At 36.2% G+C, this 24,516-nt stretch overlaps 1 protein-coding gene across 4 annotated transcripts in view; it reads right to left on the reverse strand.

Annotated features, from left to right (window-relative positions):
• LRBA (LPS responsive beige-like anchor protein) overlaps positions 1-24,516 on the reverse strand; it is a 434,838-nt gene that overhangs the window by 316,397 nt on the left and 93,925 nt on the right. For all 4 annotated transcript variants that reach the window (XM_049815176.1, XM_049815173.1, XM_049815174.1 and 1 more), the window contains 6 exons: positions 24,314-24,494; positions 22,908-23,035; positions 22,405-22,512; positions 19,663-19,834; positions 18,575-19,013; positions 8,326-8,453 (listed from right to left, as the gene is read on the reverse strand). In XM_049815176.1, the coding sequence (XP_049671133.1) occupies positions 8,326-8,453; positions 18,575-19,013; positions 19,663-19,834; positions 22,405-22,512; positions 22,908-23,035; positions 24,314-24,494 (1,156 nt within the window). The remainder of the gene's footprint in view (positions 1-8,325; positions 8,454-18,574; positions 19,014-19,662; positions 19,835-22,404; positions 22,513-22,907; positions 23,036-24,313; positions 24,495-24,516) is intronic.

Here is a 24,516-nt window from a genome sequence, read left to right on the forward strand (position 1 = left end):
AGCAGAATACAAAATGAGTGGGTATTTTCAACAGCCTGACTTAAATTTTTGCAACTCTAGGACTCTGACAAAGACAGCTATGATAAAATTCTCCATTGCACTGCCAGCATCATTAGCATGATGGCAGTGGTATAACCTCATTTATGAGTTATTAACTTTGCCACATCAATTATTCAAAGGTTGATAGGGAAGACTGGGTCATTTATGCATCCTACACTTTAAAAAAAAAAAAAGCAATTGTGTTATGTCAAATTGACACTGCATGGCTCTCATCAGCAGAGTAGGAATCTGTAAATACTAAATTCTGCTGTTCGGTATATAAAGAGAAATACAACCTCCATGCTGCAGTATGGATCGGTACTAGCAATGATGAAGAGGGGGTAAGCAAGACAGCCAGAGATTTCACAGATATTTGCTGCCAGGATAGGAATGGTGACTCACAAATCTTGCATTGCATTCCAAACTATAGAGAGGAATGAATCTTAGCAGACAGATTTCTGTGCATTTCCCAGGAGCATGACTGCTTCTAGTCCATCTGCAATCCTATCTCTTTCCAACCTTAGACCCTGTCCTATTCTCTTTCCTCTCACCTCACCAGTTTCAGATTCTTATGCTGCTGGAAAGTGGGAGAGAAAAAAAAAAGGAAAAAAGCATGCAAGAAAAAACAGTTTAATCACTTCAGTTCTCACATCTACCTTAGCAAGACACGACCCTTCTCAAAACTGTAACTGTAGAAAAATTCCTGGTCATCCCACCTACACTGGAGTGAGCTCAGTTAAATGCAACCTGTCTGGAAATAAGCTGCTAAGATCTTGAAAGTGTCTACCAAAATGTGTCAACTGCAACTTTTCAAACTCTTTCTACTTGACTGAAGTGGAATAGGTTTGTAAAAAGATGGCAAAGACAGGTGTCCGAGATACCAAGTTTATTTCTCCTGTCAAATTTCAAACTTCTGCTCCAAAACACTGGCATACAAAGCTTGCCCCAAGAAGTGTTGATACTTTGTGCAGTTTTGTTTTGTTTGGTGGTTTGTTTGTTGGGGGGGGGTTCCTATCTGGGGAAGATGTTTTTCTGTAATCTTGCTTCAAAGGCAGCACAGAAACTAATAAATTAAACTAATACATCAAAATGGTGAAAAGTTTTGCTCTGATTTCTTTTTCTTTCTTCATAGGTAGAAGATATCCTTGTGAATGTGATTCGCTTATGCTTTTCATAAATTCAACATGAAGCTCTTAGTTTGACTTTTGTGCAGGATGACGGTGTCAGAAAGAAATTTTGAGTTGGCCATACAAAGTGAATGACAAGAAAGTGAGGAACAAAGTGTTAGCTGAAAGCAAGGTGGACTCCAAATCTTTTGGGCATTGGTTCCTAAATAATTTATCTAATAAAGGCAAATCAAAGATATATTTCTGAAAATTTCAATGGCAATGGCTAGATTCTGTAAGTATTTTCATGGATATAATTCCATTTCTTTAAGACCTAGTTTTACATAGTCAAACCACCAAAAGGTATATTTCCACCAAAGGAAAAACAGTCAAATGATGTGTCAAAAATTAGATTAGAGCCTACTGTACATAAAAACAAAACAAAGCCCACAGAAGGCAACAAGCCACATGATTCAGTGGTTCCAAAGACTCCAGTTATTTGTGAGATACTTAATAGCTACAGTCATTCTTTTTTTTTTTTTTTTCCTTACACACATACATTCATACTTAAGTATGTGCAATATGTTAACTACTGGATTAAGACTTTAAAGCAATTATTTCATTTTCGTGATAACCATTATATTTAAATAATTTCACTAGAATTCCCAGCTTTCTCCCTAAAGCCCAACATTCCTATTCACATTAAACAAGTCCATCTGACTTGAAAATATTCTTAAGTCCCCAGGCCCAGTAATGGACTTAAGCTCATACACCATCCATAAGGGGAAATCAGCACACCGATCTGGGTAGTTCAACAGAAACTGAAATGGCATCCAAAGTCTTCAAAATAAGAAAGTCTTCTCAATATGCAGACTGCACATGCAGAATGCCTTGTTATATAAATGCTTGCATGCTTTTTACTACACACAAAATCTGTGACCGGTAATCCACTAATTATTGGGTAAGTTAGAAAGTCAAAAGTATAAACAGCTAAAATCCCGACACATTAAATGCATAGCAAAATCAAGGACAACTTCATCAGTAAAAAATAAGACTTTAACAGTGCAGCACAGTAGCATGAGTTTTACAATTAAATAAGATGAAAATAATTCAACGCAATATTTAGGCCACAAGCAAAATAACTGAAGGAAAAAATTAGAAAAAAATTCAAGGGAAATGTCTGCAAGGACAATGAAATGCCGTAATAGCCACCATGAGGCTAATAAAGAGACAGACTCAGTCCGGGGTAACTTGAGGGTTTTGTTGTTTGTTTCATTTTGTGGGATGGGTTGGTTTTATTGTTTGGTTTTCTGTTTTTACACACAATGGCACTGGTAAAAATGGTTAGAGTGGGAGATAAAGGAAATCACTGACAACACAGGCCACGATTTTTTTTCTTGTAGAAATCAAAACAAATTGTGCATAACAGATCAGGTATAAATGTAAAACTCTATTAATTTTTAAGTTAAAATTCACTTTTAAATATAGACATATCAGAAAAAGCACTGATAATTTGAATTTGACAACAGCATAAGGCAGGCACCTATATAAACTGATATTCTTTTTGAAGATTATGTAAGGATATTTATGGCCTGAATTTCTTCATGCTTATCACCTAAATCCACATTCCAAACTCATTTATATTTCACTAAAAGGGGTGAATCTCAGATTTATCACAGCTGAGAATTTCAGGGGTTTTTCAGATAGGATTAAGAACAGTGATTTTTGCATTCAAATTTTGGTTTGTGGAAGTACTTTTTTGACTTTAACTCAGAAGTGGCTTTTTATTCTACTATTTTTTCTGCCTTTAGTAAAAAAATGAAAATACTTAAGTAGCATATTTTCATCCACAACACACATGTGGGTAAGTGCAGTAGCTACTTCAAACATGTGGAACTAAACTGACTTATCTCTTCCTTATCCTTTCACTGATAAACTGGCTCCTTCAAACTGACAGTTTTACAGACATTTGCAAGAACATAAAAGAAAATGCAAATAGATCATCTGTCTAGCACCCTTACAGTGAAACCTTATTGCTTATTCAAGGTCCCCAAGGGTCTAAACAAATAATGTCTCTAGCAATAAAATATTGTTAAAGAAACTCCTTGTGCAAGATCCTTATGCTTTTGCATATACACTTACAAAGTACACTTGGCAATACACAAGCAGTGCATGATATACTTTACTCTGGGAGGATGGAGATGAGGTAAAAAAAAACACCAGAGAGTCAAATTAAATAGCCTACCTCTTAATTTTGTACAACAGACTACCATACATAAATACACCGATGCCCTTTATGAAAGGAATATATAGTAAAATAATGAGCTCATTCAAAACCACACTGCTGGGGCTGAAAGTGTACAATGCAAGACTACAATGAAAGGTTTTACAAGCTAATGTAAGGGATTTGTTACATAAACACATCTACAGGTTAAACCAAAACAGATTTCATGAACAATGGGGCACTCTCTAAAGAGATGTTGCTTTAAAACAGTTTTTATACTGAAACATTATTAAACCATTTCCATTGCATATCATTAGCATTTGAGATTTTTCAAAGTGTCATTCTGATTTGGTAAATAGCCTTCAACTACTCTCACTGTAAAGTTGGAATTCTCTGAAAAGTTACTATAATACAGTGAAGTTCTTGAACCACCTCTGCACTTATGGTAACTCACTTCACATTCATTTTTCTTACTTTAGCTTGACTCCCACTAACTTATTTTATTGCAAGACTTCAAGGTTATTTTCACCTATGTATAAAAATCAATGAATACCATTCTTCTTGGTGAAACAAGCCAACTGTGGGAGAAAATTTACATTTTCCTATATGTAGGACTAGAATTCAGGAGTTAAAACTCTTTTTTAATCTCTTGTTACTGCTAATTCCCAGGTTTCTTCCAAGCATCCACCTCCTTTTTCACCTCAGCCTTTGATGTGGCCTTGTTTATGACTTCACACTTTGGGGAACAGCCCATGCCTCTGCTCAGGAGAAGCAGAAATCCTGCTGGCAACTCTGTGTGGCTCAGAGGCAAAAGAAATGAAACTCAAAGAACCAAGTAAGACGGGGAGGAGGCAGGCAACAGAAATTGAGTGGAACTTAGCATTTTCTACACTCAGAGTGTCAGTAAGGACATGATGCAATTCACTCCTGCTTCCTACAGACTTTTCCTACTCTTCATAAACACTGTATTTGAACAACCGTTTGTAAATTGAATAGTGAAAGCCTCAAAATTACACTCTTTAGAGTGAAGCACTAATAAAACGCATATGAATTCCTTCAAGTACATAAACAAAGAAACTCAGAGCATGAAAGAAAACAGTGGGAGTGCAAACTGCAAAACAGTTCAAAAAAGTTCACACGACTTCAGAACATTACAACTGTAATTGAAACATTTAAAAGGAAAACTAAGTGACAAGCATCCCACTAGCATGTTCACAATAGCTCAGACAACTCCGCCAAGTCCTGCCTATCCAAACATTAGTCCTGCCTTTCCAATAGCCCTTCCTGGACACAGCATGTGTAACATCTCTGCATCAAATCTCACATTCAGTCTATCGTCCAATCCAAGTAAGAAAAAACTCAAGTAAATTCTTCCTCCTTAGATTATTACTAGTAAATATGCTCTTTGCTCAATACCGCCCTCCATAAGAGACAAATGATTGGCCCTACATGGGCCACAAAGAGGCTTTATTTTCTCCATTCATTTTCAAGATCTTTCAACAATTGGAGAAGCAATTCAAGCAGACCAACAACCCAAATATCAGCCATCAGCAACATACTGACGGGCAAGTTTAGACCACAAGGGGCACATTTGTATTCAGAAAAGGCTTTTTGTGCTGTGAAATACTCTGCCGCTTGAATGAGTAAAGATGAAGAAACTTCTGCAAAAAGGCCAGGCTGTCTGAGGCCAAACATGTTTTCACCCTCTCTCAAAGTATCAGAGGAACAGAGTGAGCTTAGATGGTTATCTCTCCAACTTGTCAACACTTTGTATTTGGTAGGCTAGGACATGTCACATCCACTTGATATGAGCTTAGGACAATCTTAGGGGTCAAATATCTGAGATACTCACAGACCTTGAGCTACAGACCTCGATGCAAACTTCAGGAGAAAATATTGGGAAGGAGATTGATGAGTTCTGAGCACTCACAAATGGCAACAGAGGCATCAGGAACCACACAGACTGACTAATATTTCAACACAGATCCTACCTTGACCAAGAAATTTTGACATCACATCTACAGGTGGACGATACTCACATACTATTTAGTTCCCAAATTAAGCTTATGTACACATTACAACTAAAACACTATCACTTGCTGGTTAATCCCATTTCAATGACTGTATCTCCCATTCATCTGTGTTTTGGAGTAAATCAACTCAAGTCTCCACAGTAAAGCATTGTACATTATTATATTAAGGTTCTGTTCGCTTTATCACTTTTAAAAACATATCAAACAAATGCATACAAAACTCACTTTAAAAAATTCTTTGACTTTATAAAAAACAGCTGAAATGTATTTTTAAACGTGGCAATAATGTTTAATAAATAGCCTTCATATAAAATGTGAAAAAGCCCCAAAACCAATTTAATTCTTTTTTTTTTTCTTAATTACAAAAGTAAACAGACTCACAATGAGTGTTAGCTGAAGAAAAATGAGAACAATGTATTGATTCTCTGCTGCATGAAAACAACAAAAATTAGTGAAAGAACATGTGATTTGGACTCAGGAAAGTTATATATAGTTTGGTTTTACAGGAAGCTCGCTTATTGCTACTTGTACCTCAAATGCAAAAGTTAAAGGTCTTATACAGAACTTTATTTCAAGCTTAAATGTGTGCAATTTACATGAGCAACATAAGTGTAAACCACTCCAACTCTGCAAAATTTTTGTTTCCATGCCATTATTTTACTAGGGAAAAAAGAAACAGTCTCACATTTTAATCTGTTTAAGGCATGATTTCATTCATCCCTTCACTTTTTCTTTTAATTAATTAGGCTGCCAGTCTAAACATGTCTACTATTTTTAATCCTGATTAGTTTCTTTTTATGCATATCAGGTCAGATTACATGTCCAATTTTTGCCAAAACTCCCAGACATGCTGGAAGGCACGCAGTTACAAACTACATCAGTATTGTTTATTGTCTGGATTTCTCACACATTCTACAGGCACAGAAGCACTTATTTTTTCTTCTATACTTTCTTAAAAGACTGACTAAATCTGAAAATCAATGTTTCTCTGTTTTGTTTCTATTAAAAGCAAGTGAATACTGACTTCAGAAATTGAAATAATTAAGCCCACATCTAACCTGGGTAAACCAATAAGAAATTAACAAATTAGCAATTACTTTAAACAATTTCAGTGCAGGTAAGGTTTTATTATTTTTAAAACACATTTGCTGCTCAGAGCCAATCTTCCCCAAATGACTGTGACATTTTAAAAGACAGATAATTTTCCTAGTCCAAACATTATTCCTGGACTAGTAGAATGCTACCTCCTGCAATTTCCATAACAAAATGGATTCTCCCTTCTGCAAAGAACAAGAACATACTAGATTTCAATAGCCTTTCCTTTATCGTGGTTGGAACAAAACCTTTTTGATTTTCCCATAAAATGCAATGGGCAGTTGAAGATGGCCACATATACCTTTCAGACACAGGAGTACTAGAGGACATGACAATGGATTACTTTCTTTTTTTTCCTCAGTCTTTGCGATTTGCATGTAAGTTCATAAAAACAGGAAGCAAGAAACTCAAACATTGAAAAGAAACACCCAACAGTCAGGCATAGATTGAGATTTCCTTGATTAAGATGCAAATCAGTTCTAAGTCTTGATGTTAAACTTCATGGGCACAAACAATTATGAAATCCTACACAGCCTTGTGACTTAAACATGGCTAAGTAGAAAAGCATGCCTTTGACACAGCATATAAGGTTAAACATCATTTATCTCATACAGAACGACCAGAGAGACTAAGGGTTCAAAGGACCACTTGCTTATAAACAACCTACTCAATTTTGTCCCCACTGAAAAAACTGTCTAAGGCAATTAGTTCAGCATCAACACTGAATGTGACCTCAGGCTAAAGCTATTGGAAACACTTGTATATAATTTTCAGTCCTACTTAGCACTAACACATATATCCTTGGACAAATACCCTACAATTTATAAATAAGCTTGTATTGTACATAACAAAAAATCTGTAACAAAAAGTAGTCTTTAGAATATACCATATTTATACTAAATACAAGTTAACATAGCATGCCTGCTTTACAAAAACTGTGACAAATCTTGAAATTATGACAAATACTGCTCAGACATTTGCATTCATTCTGCTAGATGAAGGCAAAAGGAGAACCCCCCAAAAATTTAGGAAAGTTTTTTTTTTTTTTAAATACAGCACTACTTTTGTATTATTTTTTTTTTATTTATAAACAGGCTATTTTTTACATTTGTGTAGCTACAGCATCAAAACTAGGAATAATAAAATTATCTGGGGGATAAACTCAGCAAATATCAAAAAAGATAAATTCTTATATTCTTGAACCCATATAATATCACTGACAATTGGTCCAGTTTAACCTAGAGTCACGTCTATTTTCCTGTAAAGTACCTGCTACTGGTCTTTGTTAGAAGCACAGATACGGAATGCAGGCCTGCAAGCTGCTATGTGAAGGGACATGACAAAGATATAGACAAAGTAGTATGCAGGATACAAAGGTCTCAAACGTCCTTTTGTTTGACTTGATAATTTAGGACATGTTACACCACATACACTCCAGTAGTTTGGGGTGTGTGTGTGTGTGTGTGTGTAAGATAAATAAAGTGTAAAACACCATCTTCCCAGATTATTGGCACACTTCCCCTAAGAAAACAGAACCAGCCATAAGTATCAATATTCTTAGTACAAGAAAGACTCATATATAGACACATAATATATATATACACACACTAACCAGTGTTACAACCGAAGGCAACTAGTGACTTAATGTCTGAAAAGCAATTGTTCTCACTTACAGAGTTTTGAGATATGGACAGCTATTGAAAAACATCTCACTTTCATAAAACACGTAACAAAAACTTGTTCATTTGTATTCAGAGTGAATAGCAAGGGAGGGAGAAGCAACAGAGGAAGGGTTGGGATTCAAGTTGTTTAATATACCCTTACTCACCAGGAGATTCTCCTGATAAATCCGGGGCTTGGGCTGAATCTAAAGAAGAAACCACACTGACAGCATTTGCAGGAATACCCATAGCAGCTGTAGAAATGGTTGATTTCTTTGGTGGTACAACAACACTCCTAGATGAAGACAAAAAGTTAGAACATTGTATGAAGGTTCACACATCATGATCCTTGTTTACCCCTCTAGCATATACACTTCTATGTCCTGCAAAATACCGTTCCTTCCCTATTTTCTTTTTCCATCATCTCTGGCAATCTACCCTAACCAAAAGGACACTTTGCCCTTGTTTAGTTTTTACGGTACACTTTAATATATCATCCACCTCCACAAAATCCATGACAAACAAGCACACAGTTAGAAGATCAGCAAGATAAGTGACCTGCAAGTAGGTTTTACTTTTCACCTTAGTTTCACTAAGATTTAGTTTTAAACTTCAGACAACTATTTACAACAGGTATCACAGCATTCAAAATGAAAACATTAAGATAAATTATCAACACTCAATGTTGCCTTGACAGTATACTACTTCTGGCATTGTAATGCAGAACAAAAGACTAGTTGAAGAAGGATATACTATAGCTAAAAACATTCTAACAGATACCCATATGCACGTACAAACATTCACAGATCTTAAAAATATGGCTAAGGCATGAATTTGAGTATATCTTGTCAATCAAGTTTTACTTATATAACAAATCAAAACATTATTTGGAGTTAAAGAGACAATCTCTATCTTGTATACAAGTTAAACATCATGCCTTATAGTCAGCATTAAGGATTACACAAGAGGAAAAGATGCAAAGTGACAAGTTAGGCATGGAGATTTATATCACATGTTACTAAGACATCTATTTATGCTATACCAATTTCAATTAAATTGTAGTACTTTATTCCAAATACCTAAAAGGCCTTGTTAAGCATACGTTAAAGGCATTTTTAATTGCAAGTTAGCTCCATAAACATGCAAAAACCCAGCTAATGAGGTAAAGAGTACAGCTGATATATAATGCACTCCCACAGCAGCGCTTACTTTTAATTACCTGGTGTTAACCGTAAGCCGAAAGTCTTCAACATTCAATTTATTTAATCACATCTTTTGTTGACAGTACTATAACTACACACTGGAAGTATTCCCTTAATACCTTTAAAATATTCATTTTCTACATAAAGTAACTTAGAAACTTGACCCAAATTCTGGTGTGATAATAATAACCAAAGAAGTTCTGTCAAATATTTCTAAAATAGTTTTTGCTAGAATGGGAAAAAAAGGACTGTATTTGACTCCCTTCTTCAGTCCAAAGGATGTCACAGAAGCTAGAACACGTTACTGATTAAATCAACTCTCCTTAATGGCAGGAGTAGGCAGGCACCATACTTGGAAGCAGTACATGTCATATCATTATAAGGGTGACTGCTAATGTTAACTATACACTAAAAAAATAGAAGCAACAACACCTGAGCCCCAAGTCAAGATTGTGTCTAAACCATGAATTTTGCTCATATGTTCATGTCAGTTTCCCTGAAACATGAACAATGCACTAAAAAAAAACATTCATATATTTAGACTGTCTTCTACATTTTAGCCACATTGCCAACTAATTTTGCATCACCCAGGTATAAGAAGGGGATCTCTCGCTCAATATAATGTGACATTCACTGTATGGAAACTGTTACTACTGTTCTATAACACACATTCAAATACCTGGAAGGGACTGGATAATTAATACAAGTTTACTGAGTACAAGATGCACACACACGTAGTAAACTTCTGGACATTTCTCCAACATTCATGTCCCAGCACTGAAGTCCAGGTGTGTTCCTTTACAGATTTTAAGTTCTTTTACTGGATAGCTATCCAATTCAAGAAATACTGATCAATAATACTAAACCCAAATCATACAGACATATTACAAATACATGTCTATTCATGTGGATTCTACAAGATCTCAGTGCACGAGCTGGAAATATTTCTTTGCACACCCACTAAGTCACAGAAACAATTATCCATTTGCTGCTAACTAACATACACACAATTATTTCGGATGCAAGGTGATACGGGAGAATATTTAGTGACAGATTTCGGTGCACATGTAGATGGCAATTGTGCACATATAGGTACTATCTGTTCAAAACATATTATTCATGTAAGTAATTTTAAATTGGAAAACACCAAAATACCTTGAGGATAAAACCAAATCTTCTAGAGAACTTTTCTGCTTCCAGGGCTTAAAGTCAATCAGAATTGTCTCAAAACATCAAATCAGAATGGCTGTGTCCTCTGAATGCTACTGATCCTAGTGTCTGATTCTACTTAAGAGCCCCAGGAACTATGGAACAGGTGGTATTTTAAAGGGCAAGCCAGACCCACACCTTAAAAAAAATTATACATAAATGGTTGAACTTTGACTAATTTTAAATATTAGAACTGCACTCTTTCAGATGAAAATGGAGAAATGAACACGCTGGAAGGATCAAGAAGGAATTTTAGAACAATTTTAGCACTACTACAAGAAGCTCCTCACAGGGCAAGTAAGAGTTCTGGAACTTCATGGGAGCAAGGAAGGAAGGCTGTGTGCAGATGGAGCTATTACCTTAACACTGCTCATCTGCAGCTGACAATGAGTGGAGACAAAAGAAATCCCAGCTACAACAGTCTTCCATTTTCTGTGCTGTTTCTGACACAACACTATATATTATCACTCCTTCCTGTAAACTTCTACTGACCTTCAGTGTGCTTAAGTGTAGCTGCACTGAGGGAGTAGTTTCAGCAAGTTGCCAGACTCTCCATAGCTACCCAAGGAGAGGTGCATTCAAGCAAAAGAATTAGAATATTTTATTTTTTTTCTGGGCTGCAACAGACAGCAGTAAATGACCACAGTGGTCTCTTCTGCCTTTTAAGATCTTTTGTATACCTCCAAGTTTGGAAATACAAGTACAGCTGCTTCTCTCATCTTCAGTAACTTGCTTTCCATGCAGTATATAAAAAAGGAATTATATTCTAACACTTCCATTATAATTTTCAGTATCTAGCAATGGCATTCACTTCAAGGAAAATAATCTGATTACTAGCACCAGGAGTGTGGCACTAATACACAGCTGCAAAGTACAGCCGTTAGCAGGCTTCTTTTTTTTTTTTAATTACTCAACATCATTCCTTTTGCTTTGATTCAAGCAATAAAAATTAATAAGTACAGGTTTCAGACGTCAAACTATAGAAGAACGTATGCTGCCTTATAAACAGTACACATGGGTGTGCCCATGTGTATTCCAGACACAGTCACCACATGCTTTAAGCAAGAGACACTGACACTCACAAAGTTTTCTGAGAAACTTAGGTTGTTTAAAATATCCCACTGAAAAAAAAAGTTTTAGCTTTTAGCTAAAACAAAAAAAAAACCACAACAAAAAAAACCAACTTCAGTAATTATACGATAATTCCTATATTTAAAGGTCATGTTAGATCTTGGTCCCCTCTGTTACAAGCTTGCTTAAGGATTCAGAGTGTTCATGATGCACCACAGTCAAAGACTTTTGCTGTGCTCCATAAGTATTCAGCAAGAAAAAAGGCAACAGTACAGGGGCTGGAGAAATTGCTGCTTCACATTAAAAAATCTGAACCTTGGAAGAAAACTTTGGCTTTGAACAACTCGCTATTCTAGCCTCAGACTAGTTCAGAACAGAATTTATTTTAGATAGTGATCTTCAACAGTCAACTGAAATTATTGCAACTTTTCCAGCCAAAATAAAAAAAAGAAACAGTATTGCTGGTGAGGAAAAAAGGTCCCTTCTCCTGACAGCTGTGTCAATCTGAAGCACACACACAAAAGAAGCGCTGGATATTGTCCAGAAATGCAATGTAATGAAACACCAAACCCAGAATGTACTTTGCCTCTGTCCTCTGGTCAGTTGCCATGACCTTCTGATTCAAAAAAATCGTTAAAATAGCTCAAGAACAACAAACCAAAACATCGAAGTATCTTAACATAATTGCTTTATAGCTATGCATTGCTGCATTATTTGTAATGTAATGTTTACTACTATGTATGTCTTCCCTTTCAACAGTGCAACTGACCAATGTTACAGTTACAAGATTTGTTTTAAGAGCTTCCATTTCCAGGCCTTCTTCAAGGTATGAAAGTACGGCTTGGCAGTCACATACAGATTCATATTTACCACATACTGGAAAGCAAATTAAGATATTTGAAGCACAAACATTGGTCATGTTTCTTTATTTACATTCTGAAATTCCTACATTTTCCCTTATTTGTGTAGTAATATGGTATTTTCTCTGAATATTTAGGTGGAAATGCAACTGCGTTCAAGCAGAAATATTTGCCATTAACCATCAATGTTCATTTGTGTTCTTCTTTCAAAAGATTATTCAAATGTTAATAGAAGTAAAATGAATACAACTGGCAGAAAGAATACATGAGACAGTTGAAAATCAAGATTAAATATTGTAATAAATGAACTATGTGGAAAACATGGCGTATTTAGCACATTATTAAATCAGGTAAATTTGTCAGAGAAGTGTCTTAAAAATTAATGCGTTTCCAACTTCCCTCAAGTAATAGGGCACTTGCTTTTAAAAAGTACACAAGTCCTTTTTAGTAGCTAAACTGATAAGCATTTCTTAAAAAGTTAAATATATCTACAAATGTGAATAAAATATTCATCAGTAAGTGGCCTTATAGTATATTTCCTCAGATCTAAAAAATAACATATTTTTAAAAACATCTGTAAACATGCATTAATTTCATCAGAATAACAACATACATTAAGCAACCTCACACATGGGTAGAAACGTGTCATATGGAAGGAAACTGTCAATACATTTTACTCCTTAACATTCACATTATCACACCATTTCAATTAACTCTATGCTTTGGGGTTACCTTTGTATATAACATCCTTTATCACCATATTCAGATACAGAAGAAATAAAATAAACTAGAAAAATTGCACAAAAATTGTTCTTAAGGTGTATTTCAAGCAGACCTCAAGCACTATGGTAAAAATCATAGTTTAGTTGCCTCATTTACATGACTGTAGATGTTTGCCTAGATGTTTGCCTTTTTTTACTTTAAAATCAAATATTTAAGGTTTAAAGTAGGAATTTACAGCACATGAACTGATAAACATAGGTCAGGCATAGTGAGAACTAGCCACCATAAATACCTCTTAGCCAGAAGGTCAGTGTGTTATTAGTCCCAATTATGCTGAAGTGTAAGAAGCCTTCGTGTTGCAGACAATTATTCACTGCTGAATGAGCACACACCACTGAGCTGAACACTGACTTCCATCACAGACAAAGGCTTACATAATAATGATCTATTCTGCCAAATTCTATAAGGATTTACTTACTGAAAGCTTTCTTGGCTTCAGATCACTGATTCCTCTGTTTCAATACAAAGATATAAAATATCTATAAATATCTCCTCATTTTGAGTACATTTTCCTAATATTTTTTTTTTTAAGTTGGCAAGTCTGCAATTAATTTTAAATATATTTCAAGTTACAAATTTTCCTTGGGTGCGAGTCAAATATTCCTAATACAGCATGGGCCAGGCCATACTGATTACTTCACTATAATTTAAAAATACTTACATGAGCTCTAATTTCTCTTGACATACAGGAATTTATGCAGATTTAATTCTTAGCATTCCATTTTTTAGCATTGAACGGCAACACAGGTGACAGTTTGTCTGTTTCCCTATGGGATAATGGTTTTAATTCAAAACCAAAAGAAGTTAGTCTTGTTCCAGGGTACCAGAACGATGCCCACTGCAGGGCTCCTATGCAATAAGCAAAAGACCAATAAAGAGGATCAGAGACTTATTTTTACCTCTACTTTGAGAGCCAGGAAAGCAGCCTGCCATGTCAGAGTCATTCTATGGGCTCTGCTGTCTGTAGATAATACCCATTCTCTTATGTCCCCCCTGAAATACCCAAGGAGAAAAGAAGAATGAAAGACTCTCAAAGCCATGAGAGATCAGGGCAGGGGGGGAAGAGATGATAGAAAGAATACAATCAATTTTGTAAGAGAACTTTAAAATCAGTTTGGCAGGGAGAAGACTTCAAATGGTTTGCCTCTTCAGCCCCTGCATAATACAAATTGTTGGTGTGCCAAAAGAGCTGAGCTTCTCATCACAGCATATGTGCCTTGATCTACAGATCGACCATTCTCATATTCTGTCTTTACCTGTACCTGGTAGACTTAATCTTGTCAACAAGTTTATTCTTTTTACATCTGAGGGCCAAATTAATGAAGTCTAAAATACAAAAAAAGGACTTTGACTAAATTTAACCAAAATACCACAACCAACCATTACAAAGGCATATGCACGCCACTGACAAATGCGTAAACAGCCTGAGCCAAACTAAGCAGCTTATAGATGATGTTCCAAAAAGATAAACAAGCTTATTAACACATCTGTTCTGTAAGTTACAGCATAGCTGCATATCTAAGCTCTATGGTACATGACCATGATTTAAGAGCCTATATTCCTCTGAACCCCCAGCATCAGCTTCCTATGACATGATCATTGTTTCCACAAAGAAGCCAGGAGAGACCAACGTTTTATTTAAAATTGCACAGTAAAAATGGCAAGTGATAGGTTATGGCTTTTATTAGACTAACTGAAGAAAAATGTCATCTCTTTTTTTATCCTAAGCTTTGGTTATTTTTATTTCTGTTTTATTTAAATTTGCTTGCATTAGCCCACCCTCTTTTTCTACAAGATTACTACTAAATAAGAAAACTGCTGGTTTAGGACACACTGAAATTGGAACATTAATTCATGTCCCTACAGATCTTGGGAAAAAGCCAATGCAAGTCCTGAACTTTATCATGATAAACCCCTGGCACCCACTAATCACAAGATTGTATCTTCACATAAGATAAGGGGAAGATTTTTGGCATGGGAATGAACACACACACCTAGCTGTTTGCAAAGGCTTGCAACCTGGCAGCCTTTCAGTAAGGTTTCACTCACATAGCTGTTACTGTATACTCTCCAGCTATGGCTGGGAAGTTGATAATCCTTAAGATATGAGGAGAGTTTTGATTTCTGACACAGCATTCCTGAGATAAATGCAGGATCAGAGAGATGCTTTGAAATTCCCAGAGATACCCCACTGGTAAACTGCTACATGGGAACAACTTTCAACAAAGTGTCTTTTAAAAAGAAAAAAAAAAAGTTAACTCACGGAACTTGTGTTTGCCCTTCAAACAATATATTAAATGCAAAACAGACACAGAAAATAACAGAGCATCCCAAAGCCTGTTTTTCCAAACTTTCCCAATATACCTTAGTATTTTTGTCTACCCCAGACGTAAGAGCTACTATTTCCAATTCTATTACAGTTTCTTGTATACAGGTTTTTCTTTTGCTGGTACAATTCCTTCCCACTGTTGTCACTACGTGTCATTTCAGAGCATAAACTTGTATTTTAAGCAGAGTTGTACTATATAAAGATACAGTCACCTTCAAGTGGTCATGAAACTTTCTTGTCTATGTAATTTTAAATATAAATTAATATAAGATATAAATTTGAACTATAAATGTTCATATATACATTTATTCTGATTTATTAGCTAGTTAGCAACATGCTTTATCATAGATCAACATATTTACCATAGATGCAAGATTGTGCATGGCACTACCTGATGATAATTGACTAGAGGTAAGACTTCTCCACCGTTAAGTACACTGTCTACCTGACATACCCACAAAAGCAAGGAAATGCAAAATTAAGCCACCTAGAAACACAGAGCTGCTGACATACCGAGGTCACATGCAACGGCTGAAAGACAAAATATTTTGTACTAGCTCATGACCTTTTCCTGACATATTTAGCCCCACCCACTAAACATGAAAAGTCACAGGAAACTAATACCCGCAAGTTATTACTGTGAAGCAGTGCAGATAGCTACATAAACCCCTACAAAACCCCTTGCCCTCTGCTCTTCCATTCACAAGCATGGTGCGGTCTACTGCTGCAGTACATGCTGCCCTTTCACTCCTCTGTGTATATTCCTTCATCAGACTAGCTTCCTTTTAGTATCTGATACCATAATTATGTCTCACAGTTAAGAGTTGTGGTTACAAATGGCTGGCAATTCAGAGTTGGGAAAAGGATAACGGAGTCCAGCTGGGACAGTTAGGGCACTGGAAAAGTAAAAGGGCAAAATAGCAAGTAGTTCAACTTTTCAGTGACTTGCTTTACAAGACACACTGCAACTATACAGAGAAAAAAACACAGAACTGCAAATGACTGAAGGGCTGCTGCCAATGCCCGGTGTTTCATTAGTGTACATGTTATCAAATTAAATCTCACTGTTTCCTCTGATAAGGTTTTGTAGGTATAATCTACCTATGTCAGATATCAGGACTGCAGGTGCCCAATTACTTCCTGTCTAGTTAACCCGCTTTACACCAATTCAAATCAGATTTGCACAGGCAGCACAAACCTTCAGTTTTAGCAATGGCTAAAAAATAATTCCTAAATGCCACATGCACTTCTGTACCGGTTCTCCAGACAAACGTTATTTTGTGGTTCAAATCTCTACCACTCAGCAACGAACAATAAGAATTTCCTGAGGAAAAACATTAGTCACAGACTAAAACATTATGCTATTTCACATCGACTGCCCACTTGCAGAGCAATAAGGAAGTGCTAAAAGCACTTGGGCAGAAGCAGGGAGAGGCGTGACAAGTTCTAATTCAGTGTCCCTCTTCTATTAATTTCCCCCCTCTGCCTCCATCCTCCTACTGCTCCCAAAAACAAGTCCTCCTGTTTAGCATCGCAAGCAGAACACTGTATTTAATTTGAGACAAGAGCAGGGGGGCCAAATGCTAGCATACACCATCTGTGTCTAATCTAGCCAGGCAACCACCACCACCTCTTCCCCCACTAGTGATATGGCAAGCTGAGTTGAGAAGGCATGCTGTGTGACAGCTGCATCCATACCCCTGGCAGAGCTGCGCTCCTTTCTTGAGTCATCTAAGTTTGCTAGTTTGAGCAAGGCAGCCATAGACAGCAAAGACGTCAGAGCCAGAGGAAGTTCAGGTAGAAGCAGATGACCAGATACTGGTATGGTAACAAGGGATCCCCTTGCACCAGATAGATCGCAGGATTTCTGGGTATGACTAAGGCTTTTTTAGAGGCAGGAATTCAAATGCTATGGGATTCTTTCCTTCTTTGATTTCGTTGTTGGTTTTGGGAATCCTGGAGAGGTAAGGAGCTAATGAGACTGAGATGTAGGGGACACCAAAATTATAATCAGGAAAGAGGGACTTCAATCTAAAAGGAAAAGAAAGAGAAACAAAGCAGGAATGCTCCATTTTAAATCCACCACGGCATTTGAGTATTAAGAAAGGCAGATATTTATTAAAATGAAACAAAATTTAAAAAGCTAATACAACAACAAAGCAAATCAACAGCTTAGGGATATACCTACTGAATGAAGCCTGAAAGATTTAAAGCAGGCCTTTAGCACCAGAAGGCAGAACACATGCATTTTCATAAATGAATATGGGAGTATTCTGTAGGTAGAAGGACACCTAGATGATTACTGCATTGTTTTCAAACCATTTGTAACTATTATTAAACCAGTATTCTTTTGCAGGTGTAACAGTAACTAGAAACAGCTTTGTGATCAGTACACAAGCTGATCTACACATTGTTACTTTAAGTTATTTAATGTCCATTTTATTTCCTGAGTCCTTTAAAACTAGCTAAATATGCATAGTACGGCATCACTCATCTGCAAGTTCTGCACTTAGGAAGAGGTGAACAGGAAAGACAAACAGCTTACACCCGTAATCTTTTCTTTCAGTCTTGCAGTCATTTCTAGGCAATTTATTGGCCCTCTTACCATATTGCTTCTGAGCTGTAACATGTATGGAAACAGGAAACTTAACTCTTATAAAGAAGTGCTGGCTTCAAGACCTTCAAGTGTAACCCAATCACAAGTCATTTTTCATTTCCACAGTCCTTTGTAGCATAACATTGCATCCCATGAGTTGCAGAGCATACCTTCATGACAAACCTATGTGATGTCAGCAGACTTTGTAGTCAAAGATTCTACTTGTTAATCAAAGCATCTTGATTATATTAAGTACTAGATGACACTGTACATCAGATCTGGCGATCTGAAGTGTAAATTTTTTCTGTTTCTCACAGATATCTTAAGGAAAATTAAACAGCCCAAATATTTTGGAAGTTACATTACCTGTCAAAGGAATGGAACTGTACAGGCTGCTCAGCAGCTCCATCGCCAAGAACTCCAAGGAAGGTTGGTGGCAGAAGAGCAGTATCCACTGCAGTCCCATCAGCTGGTGTGCTTACCAAGCTTCTCAGGATGTCCTTTACGTTGACATTTTTTGCAGGTGGCACAGAAGCTGCAGGCTTACTATCCTCTGTTCCTGTCTCACTTCTGCCCTCCTGAGACTTATTTACTTCTAGTGAGAGTGTGCATAGTACTTCACTGATTGCATCTGGACCTGCACTGACATTCAGAGGTCCTGCTTCAGTAACACTACCAGAACTGTTTGTTTGCCCTGAAGCTGGTTCCTCCCCGAGACCAGAATCCCTTCTTTGTACAGATACTGTACTTTCTGAATCTTCAGTGGAGGCTGAAGGACCAAGAGCAGCAGATGGGTTTTCCAGATCTGTTCATACCAAAAACAGGAAACACATTTTAAGTTGATTATTAACAGAATTGCATTCACCACGTTGCTCCTAAAGAAGTAACACCAATAGGTGACAAGTGAAATAACACAGCTATAAGTATTTCCTCGTGCCTATTTAGAGAGTTGATATTATCTGTAAGTATTTAATAGGAAACTTAGAACAGAAAAATTTCCTTCTAATTTCTGAGAAGCCTGAAAAGTTATAACATCCGAAAATTGAGACAAGGAAATAGAAGGTATTGGCTCAACAGTCAAAGAATGAAAATTAATCGATTGCCCTAAAGAAGAATAGGAGAAAGAAATCTTATAGTGGAAACAAAAAGCTGCCAGTCTATGCTTATGCATACTTAACCTTATGCAAAATAGTAATGTTTCCGCAACAAGCATTTGTGAATACTTAGCTACTTCAGCGAGACTAACCACCTCTACACAGCAAAATCAACCTAAAGATTAGGTTCTTCTCGGATCAGAAAAAGATTCACAAAAATACTGAGGCAAATTGAATACTATATTGTTTATTTATGTGGTTACAGTGTGCATATTTCTATACAATTTCACATGGACTTCTACAGAATTTTGAGATGCATAAGCCACATTATTTCATTTGGCCAAATGATTAACAGTTCACCTGTAGCAGGAGTTTCATTATTTTCATTCTCTGATTCCTTGAATGACTGACTGTGGCTTGGTGGTCGTCTTTCATTCTGGGGTTCCAGTATATCTCTGTATTTTGAAACCATGAGCACAGATATAAAATATACAACAGCCAAAGCCAAAAACTGAGCCTGTTTACTATCCTCCTGTAAAAAAAAAGGACACATACACAGATTTTTCCATTACAATTTCAGCAGCATGTTTATCTTTCTATAAAGTATGCCCAGCGCTACCATAAACAGACCAAGAGTAAGCTGATATGTCAACAATGGAAGAACAATATTCTCTAGTCAGAGTTTGTCTCACCTATAAAGCTAGGGAATACAGCAACTGTATTCAGATGGCACTAATCCTTTCATTTTTCATTTATAAATATGACAATTCTGACCAAAGATTGTGTGTTTTGACTACATGCTTCGAATTAGTGCAGGGACTAGATCCCCTTTATTTATTTACAGGTGTTTCCTCTATTACGTTTCCTCAAATGCACCAAGATATTAACAGCATTTGCTGTGAAGTACAATCAGGCAAGCGTACTCAACAAAACCATAAAAGCATTTCTAAACTATTATATATTAATGATGGAACTGGAAGAAATCCCAGAACCAATGTTAAGGTTTTATTTCATTATCAGACTGTTCAGATGGATGTACTGTACTATGTACAATTTAAACAAGAATTGGCAAATATGCATTTGCATTACAGCTGTAACTTTATGAAGAGATTTTAAGAAAATCTTAAAAACAAAACTTAATATGAATTATGCCAGGTACCTCCCCAGAGTACTCAGTCACCCCTAGTGAAACAGAGGAAAGAGCCACATTCCAGATCTGACTAGATGTTATGATTTAGCCTAAGCCTATCCCTTTTGGCTGTTGAAGGAAGAAAAGCTTTGTATACTTTGGGATCACAGGAGAACTGAATATTTGGATCCTCCACTGATCAATCAGTAAGAGCAAGTGTGTTTGGGGTTTTTTTCCCCTCATTTACATAAGGGCTCAGGCAGCATTCAAATTTTCCCTCTAAGCAGTTCAAGAAGGTAAGTTAAAATTATAAAGCTCATTTTATCATGCCTGTAGTGCCTATTGAAGCCCCACATTCCATGAACAGTTCTTTGTCAAGCTATACCGGGAGAAGTTTAAGAGAAGGTCTCCATTAAGAACTAGATAGCATCAATGGATCCTATCTGTTACACTGAAAAAACAACCTATAATCCCCTTGATTTGACCCAAATCCTTAACTTTCATAGAAAAAGACAGAAACAGTAAGCTAATAACAGGTTAGCATCAGGCAAGCAGTATGAGATTGATGAAAGTCCCCTACAATGGTAAGGATTATAAAGAATTTTCTTGCTAGACAAATTTTTGCAAAACAGTTTCCAACTGTACTTAATAAAGTGAATTAGCAGTGATCCAGTGAATTAGCACCACCCCTTAATTTTTCTGCTATCTTTGTAGAACTCCTTGAAATAAAGTTCATATACTACTGAAAGTACTACTGGTGATGGTTAAGTGGAATCCATCTGAGTTACTCCTGTACTGGCTCAAATTGTGCCAATCACAATTCTGTGTGCTGAACAAAATGTAAGAAACTGCATGCAAATTGAACATAAAATATTTAGATGCAAGTATAAGCAGCTGAGATAAAAACCGTTCCAAAACAGATCTTTTAAAGTCTAATTTTTTTTCCACAGCTCAACACAGTAGCCAAAAAGCAGAGTTATTGCATCATTTCGTATTTATTCATGAAACAGAAAACCTGGTGGATCAGATACGCAAAAAAAGCAGAGGTTGTGTGTGTATGTTGGTTTTTTTAAAAGAAAAAATGACTACACAAAATTTGTTTGATTTTGAAGATTGCATCATTAAGATTATTTCAGTTGCCACCAGTATGGAAGATTCACTTCCTATTACTCTTTTGCACACTGACACTGAAATAGGGGTTGAAAGAAGCTTGTTTCAATCAATAGTTGCTGTAAAGATAAAAACCAAAGATCCTTCACTATTCTGGATAGAACAAAAGTCACTATGTAAATCACTATACTTGCTAAATAGTCCAAGTGTTGTAAAATAAGTTCTGGTGTCCAAGCTTGTGGCCACCAATGACTCACAGGCATCATAGCTACTGTATTTGCTTACAGAGATGTTTTTTTTTAAGCAATCAATCTCAATTTCCTCAATATCAGCTATAAAGTTGCTGACATAGGGAAAAGATATTTTTAGTCAATTCAAGACTCAAAAACATATGCATATTTACAGCACATGCACACAAATTGGTTCCTCTGAGGGGAAGTAAAGGAATTAGAGATGACCTCTAATTTTTAATTAGCTAGAAAGATACTCATTTTTCAAAAAGTATACATAAACATCTTTATGATACATACTATACATGAACAGTTTGTCCATGTACACCATGTGAAAGTATGTATTTGCACTAAACACAACATATTTCATATACAATAGGCAGAATTCCAAAGAATCAGCTCTTAGGAACACACTGAAGAGCCTGATTGGCAGGCAGCAATTTTAACCTCTCCCTCTTTCCAATCCAAAACATTACAACAGCTGTGGAGTATTACAAGTTCCTAATTGCTGCAAGCAGTGTTCATTTTTTGTAAATTCAATTTAGCCAAACTGTGTAACACATAGCAAGTGTTCAGCAAACAGATATATGCAGAAATCCAGCTATAAAGAAAACAACAGCATCTGTAACTTACTATATCTCTGAACACTACTGCTCGAAGTCGATTAATATCCATATCCTGCAGAAGTCTGTCATGGTCTCGTATTGGAGAAATGCCACCAGTCACAATGTCCACTGGACTCTATTTAAAGAAAAACAAAAAAACCAAAACAACCAAACCAATTGTTTCAAATTCTGTTTTTAAAAGCATTCTACCAAGAATCATTAAGTGCGTACAACCACCCACTGTACATCATATTGTCATAACTAGAGCACAAAGATCAGATATGCATTTCATATTTAAAGGAATAAAAAAAAAATCTGGCAAATTCTCGTGACGGATTAATTTCACTGTGGGAGGTTAAATATCTAAGTGTTAAATTCACATCTTGGAAAAACTACTTCAGGATTTCCAGTGTTCACACCCTTCAGCTCTATTAAAGTATCAGTGGTGCAGGTATAAATTTAAAAACTTATCCCACCATACAGAGTAATAATTACTGGCTCTTGTGTTCCTGAATATGGTCTTATACTTACCTTTGCTGCAGACTTTCCTGTTCCTGTAAAGCCCTGCACTGTTTTTTGGTTCTTCACAATGTCTCCAATAGGCTTCATCTGTGCATGCTGCTGACACTCCAAGCAATTTCTTACTGCTACCGCACATACTTGAAAGGAGAAGAAACGTGAAGAATGACTCTGGGAAATAGTATTGTCTATATCCCTTACAGAGATGTGTAATACATTTCTGTTTATCACTTCAACTAAAAAGTTGAAGCACATCACTAAAATGATATTTTGCTTCCATAAATTTTAAATAGTCACCAAACCAATGTTCAAAATTCTTTAATAATTTATAATTAATAATTAATACTAAACTATTAGAACATGTATGCTATATCTAATGGATACTTCAAAGTGAGTAAGTTAGCATCCTTCATTGAAAATTTACCATACATACAACCATGGCACGGGGAAAGTGAAGACAGCTAATTTCACAGACTAGCAAGGAAGAAAGACAAGTGATACACTAGTGAAACAAATGGCAATGTTTGCTTCACAATGCTCTGATACTCTTGGACTAATGTTCTGAAGTTACACGATTTATTTTCTTAGCTTCACAATTATACCTGTTTCATCTTCTAATATTATTTTCAAAGGAAAAAAGAACTACCCCACCTCTATACCTGTTTGCATCCCATAAATCTTGTTCTACCTGCACAAAGTTTTAATTGCCTAGAAGGGGAGAGGAAGGCTAGTTACTGTTGAGGCTCTGAGCTGCTCTGGCACTCATGCAAATTAAACTTTTCATTACAAAAAGTCTTACAGCATGCAATTAGCATGAATACTCTCCTCCTGTATTAACTGAACCCAGTTATGATCTTGTACATTCTCATTTCCAGAAGAGTCATTACTTTTTTAGGTAGTGACCACTTTCAACCCAATTTGATACATACTATAATATTGGGTACAACTACTGCCCAATTTGAACCCTACTCTTCAGAAATTTACATCTCTAGTTTTCTTCATGCTTTCATCTACTGACCTCAAGATTTAAACCTCTCTTCTACATATTGTAAAGGTTCATGTTGTTGTACAGAGTAGAAGATTTCTTTTTCTTAAAGCTGCCACATTCTCAGTCTTGACTGTTTGGGGAACTTTGTCAAAAGAAATATCTTCATGGATAAAATGAAAATTTGCATCCACAACAGTCAGGCTACCAAACTTAATTTATTTTATTTAAACTTTTTAAAGAGGAAAAGAACCCCATATATATGCATTGAAGAATACAGTAATAGTAAAACAGTAAAAGATCCCAATGCTTCTTTGACTAAATTTAATCTTGATTTAACAAAAAAAGGAGAGGGGCGGGGGGAAAGGTAACAATTGCTAACTATTTAGTAACAGCAAGCTCCTATGCTCATTAAGTGTTTTTATTTGCTTACCCAGACGAAGACATTGTCGCAGAATTCCTCCAGATGACATATTTTTCTCAGACTCAATTTCAGTGAAACCAAGAGAGCTTGCAAAAATTAGCACATCCACAAGGCTGATTAATCTCTGGAGGAACGTTAAAGATGCTTCTACTGAAAGTCCTTGAGTTGGCTCAATATTCTCCAATTCATGCTACACAGAGAAAAATTGAAGG

This window comes from Accipiter gentilis, chromosome 12 (assembly GCF_929443795.1).
Source record: "Accipiter gentilis chromosome 12, bAccGen1.1, whole genome shotgun sequence".
In the NCBI taxonomy this organism is placed as follows: domain Eukaryota; kingdom Metazoa; phylum Chordata; class Aves; order Accipitriformes; family Accipitridae; genus Astur; species Astur gentilis.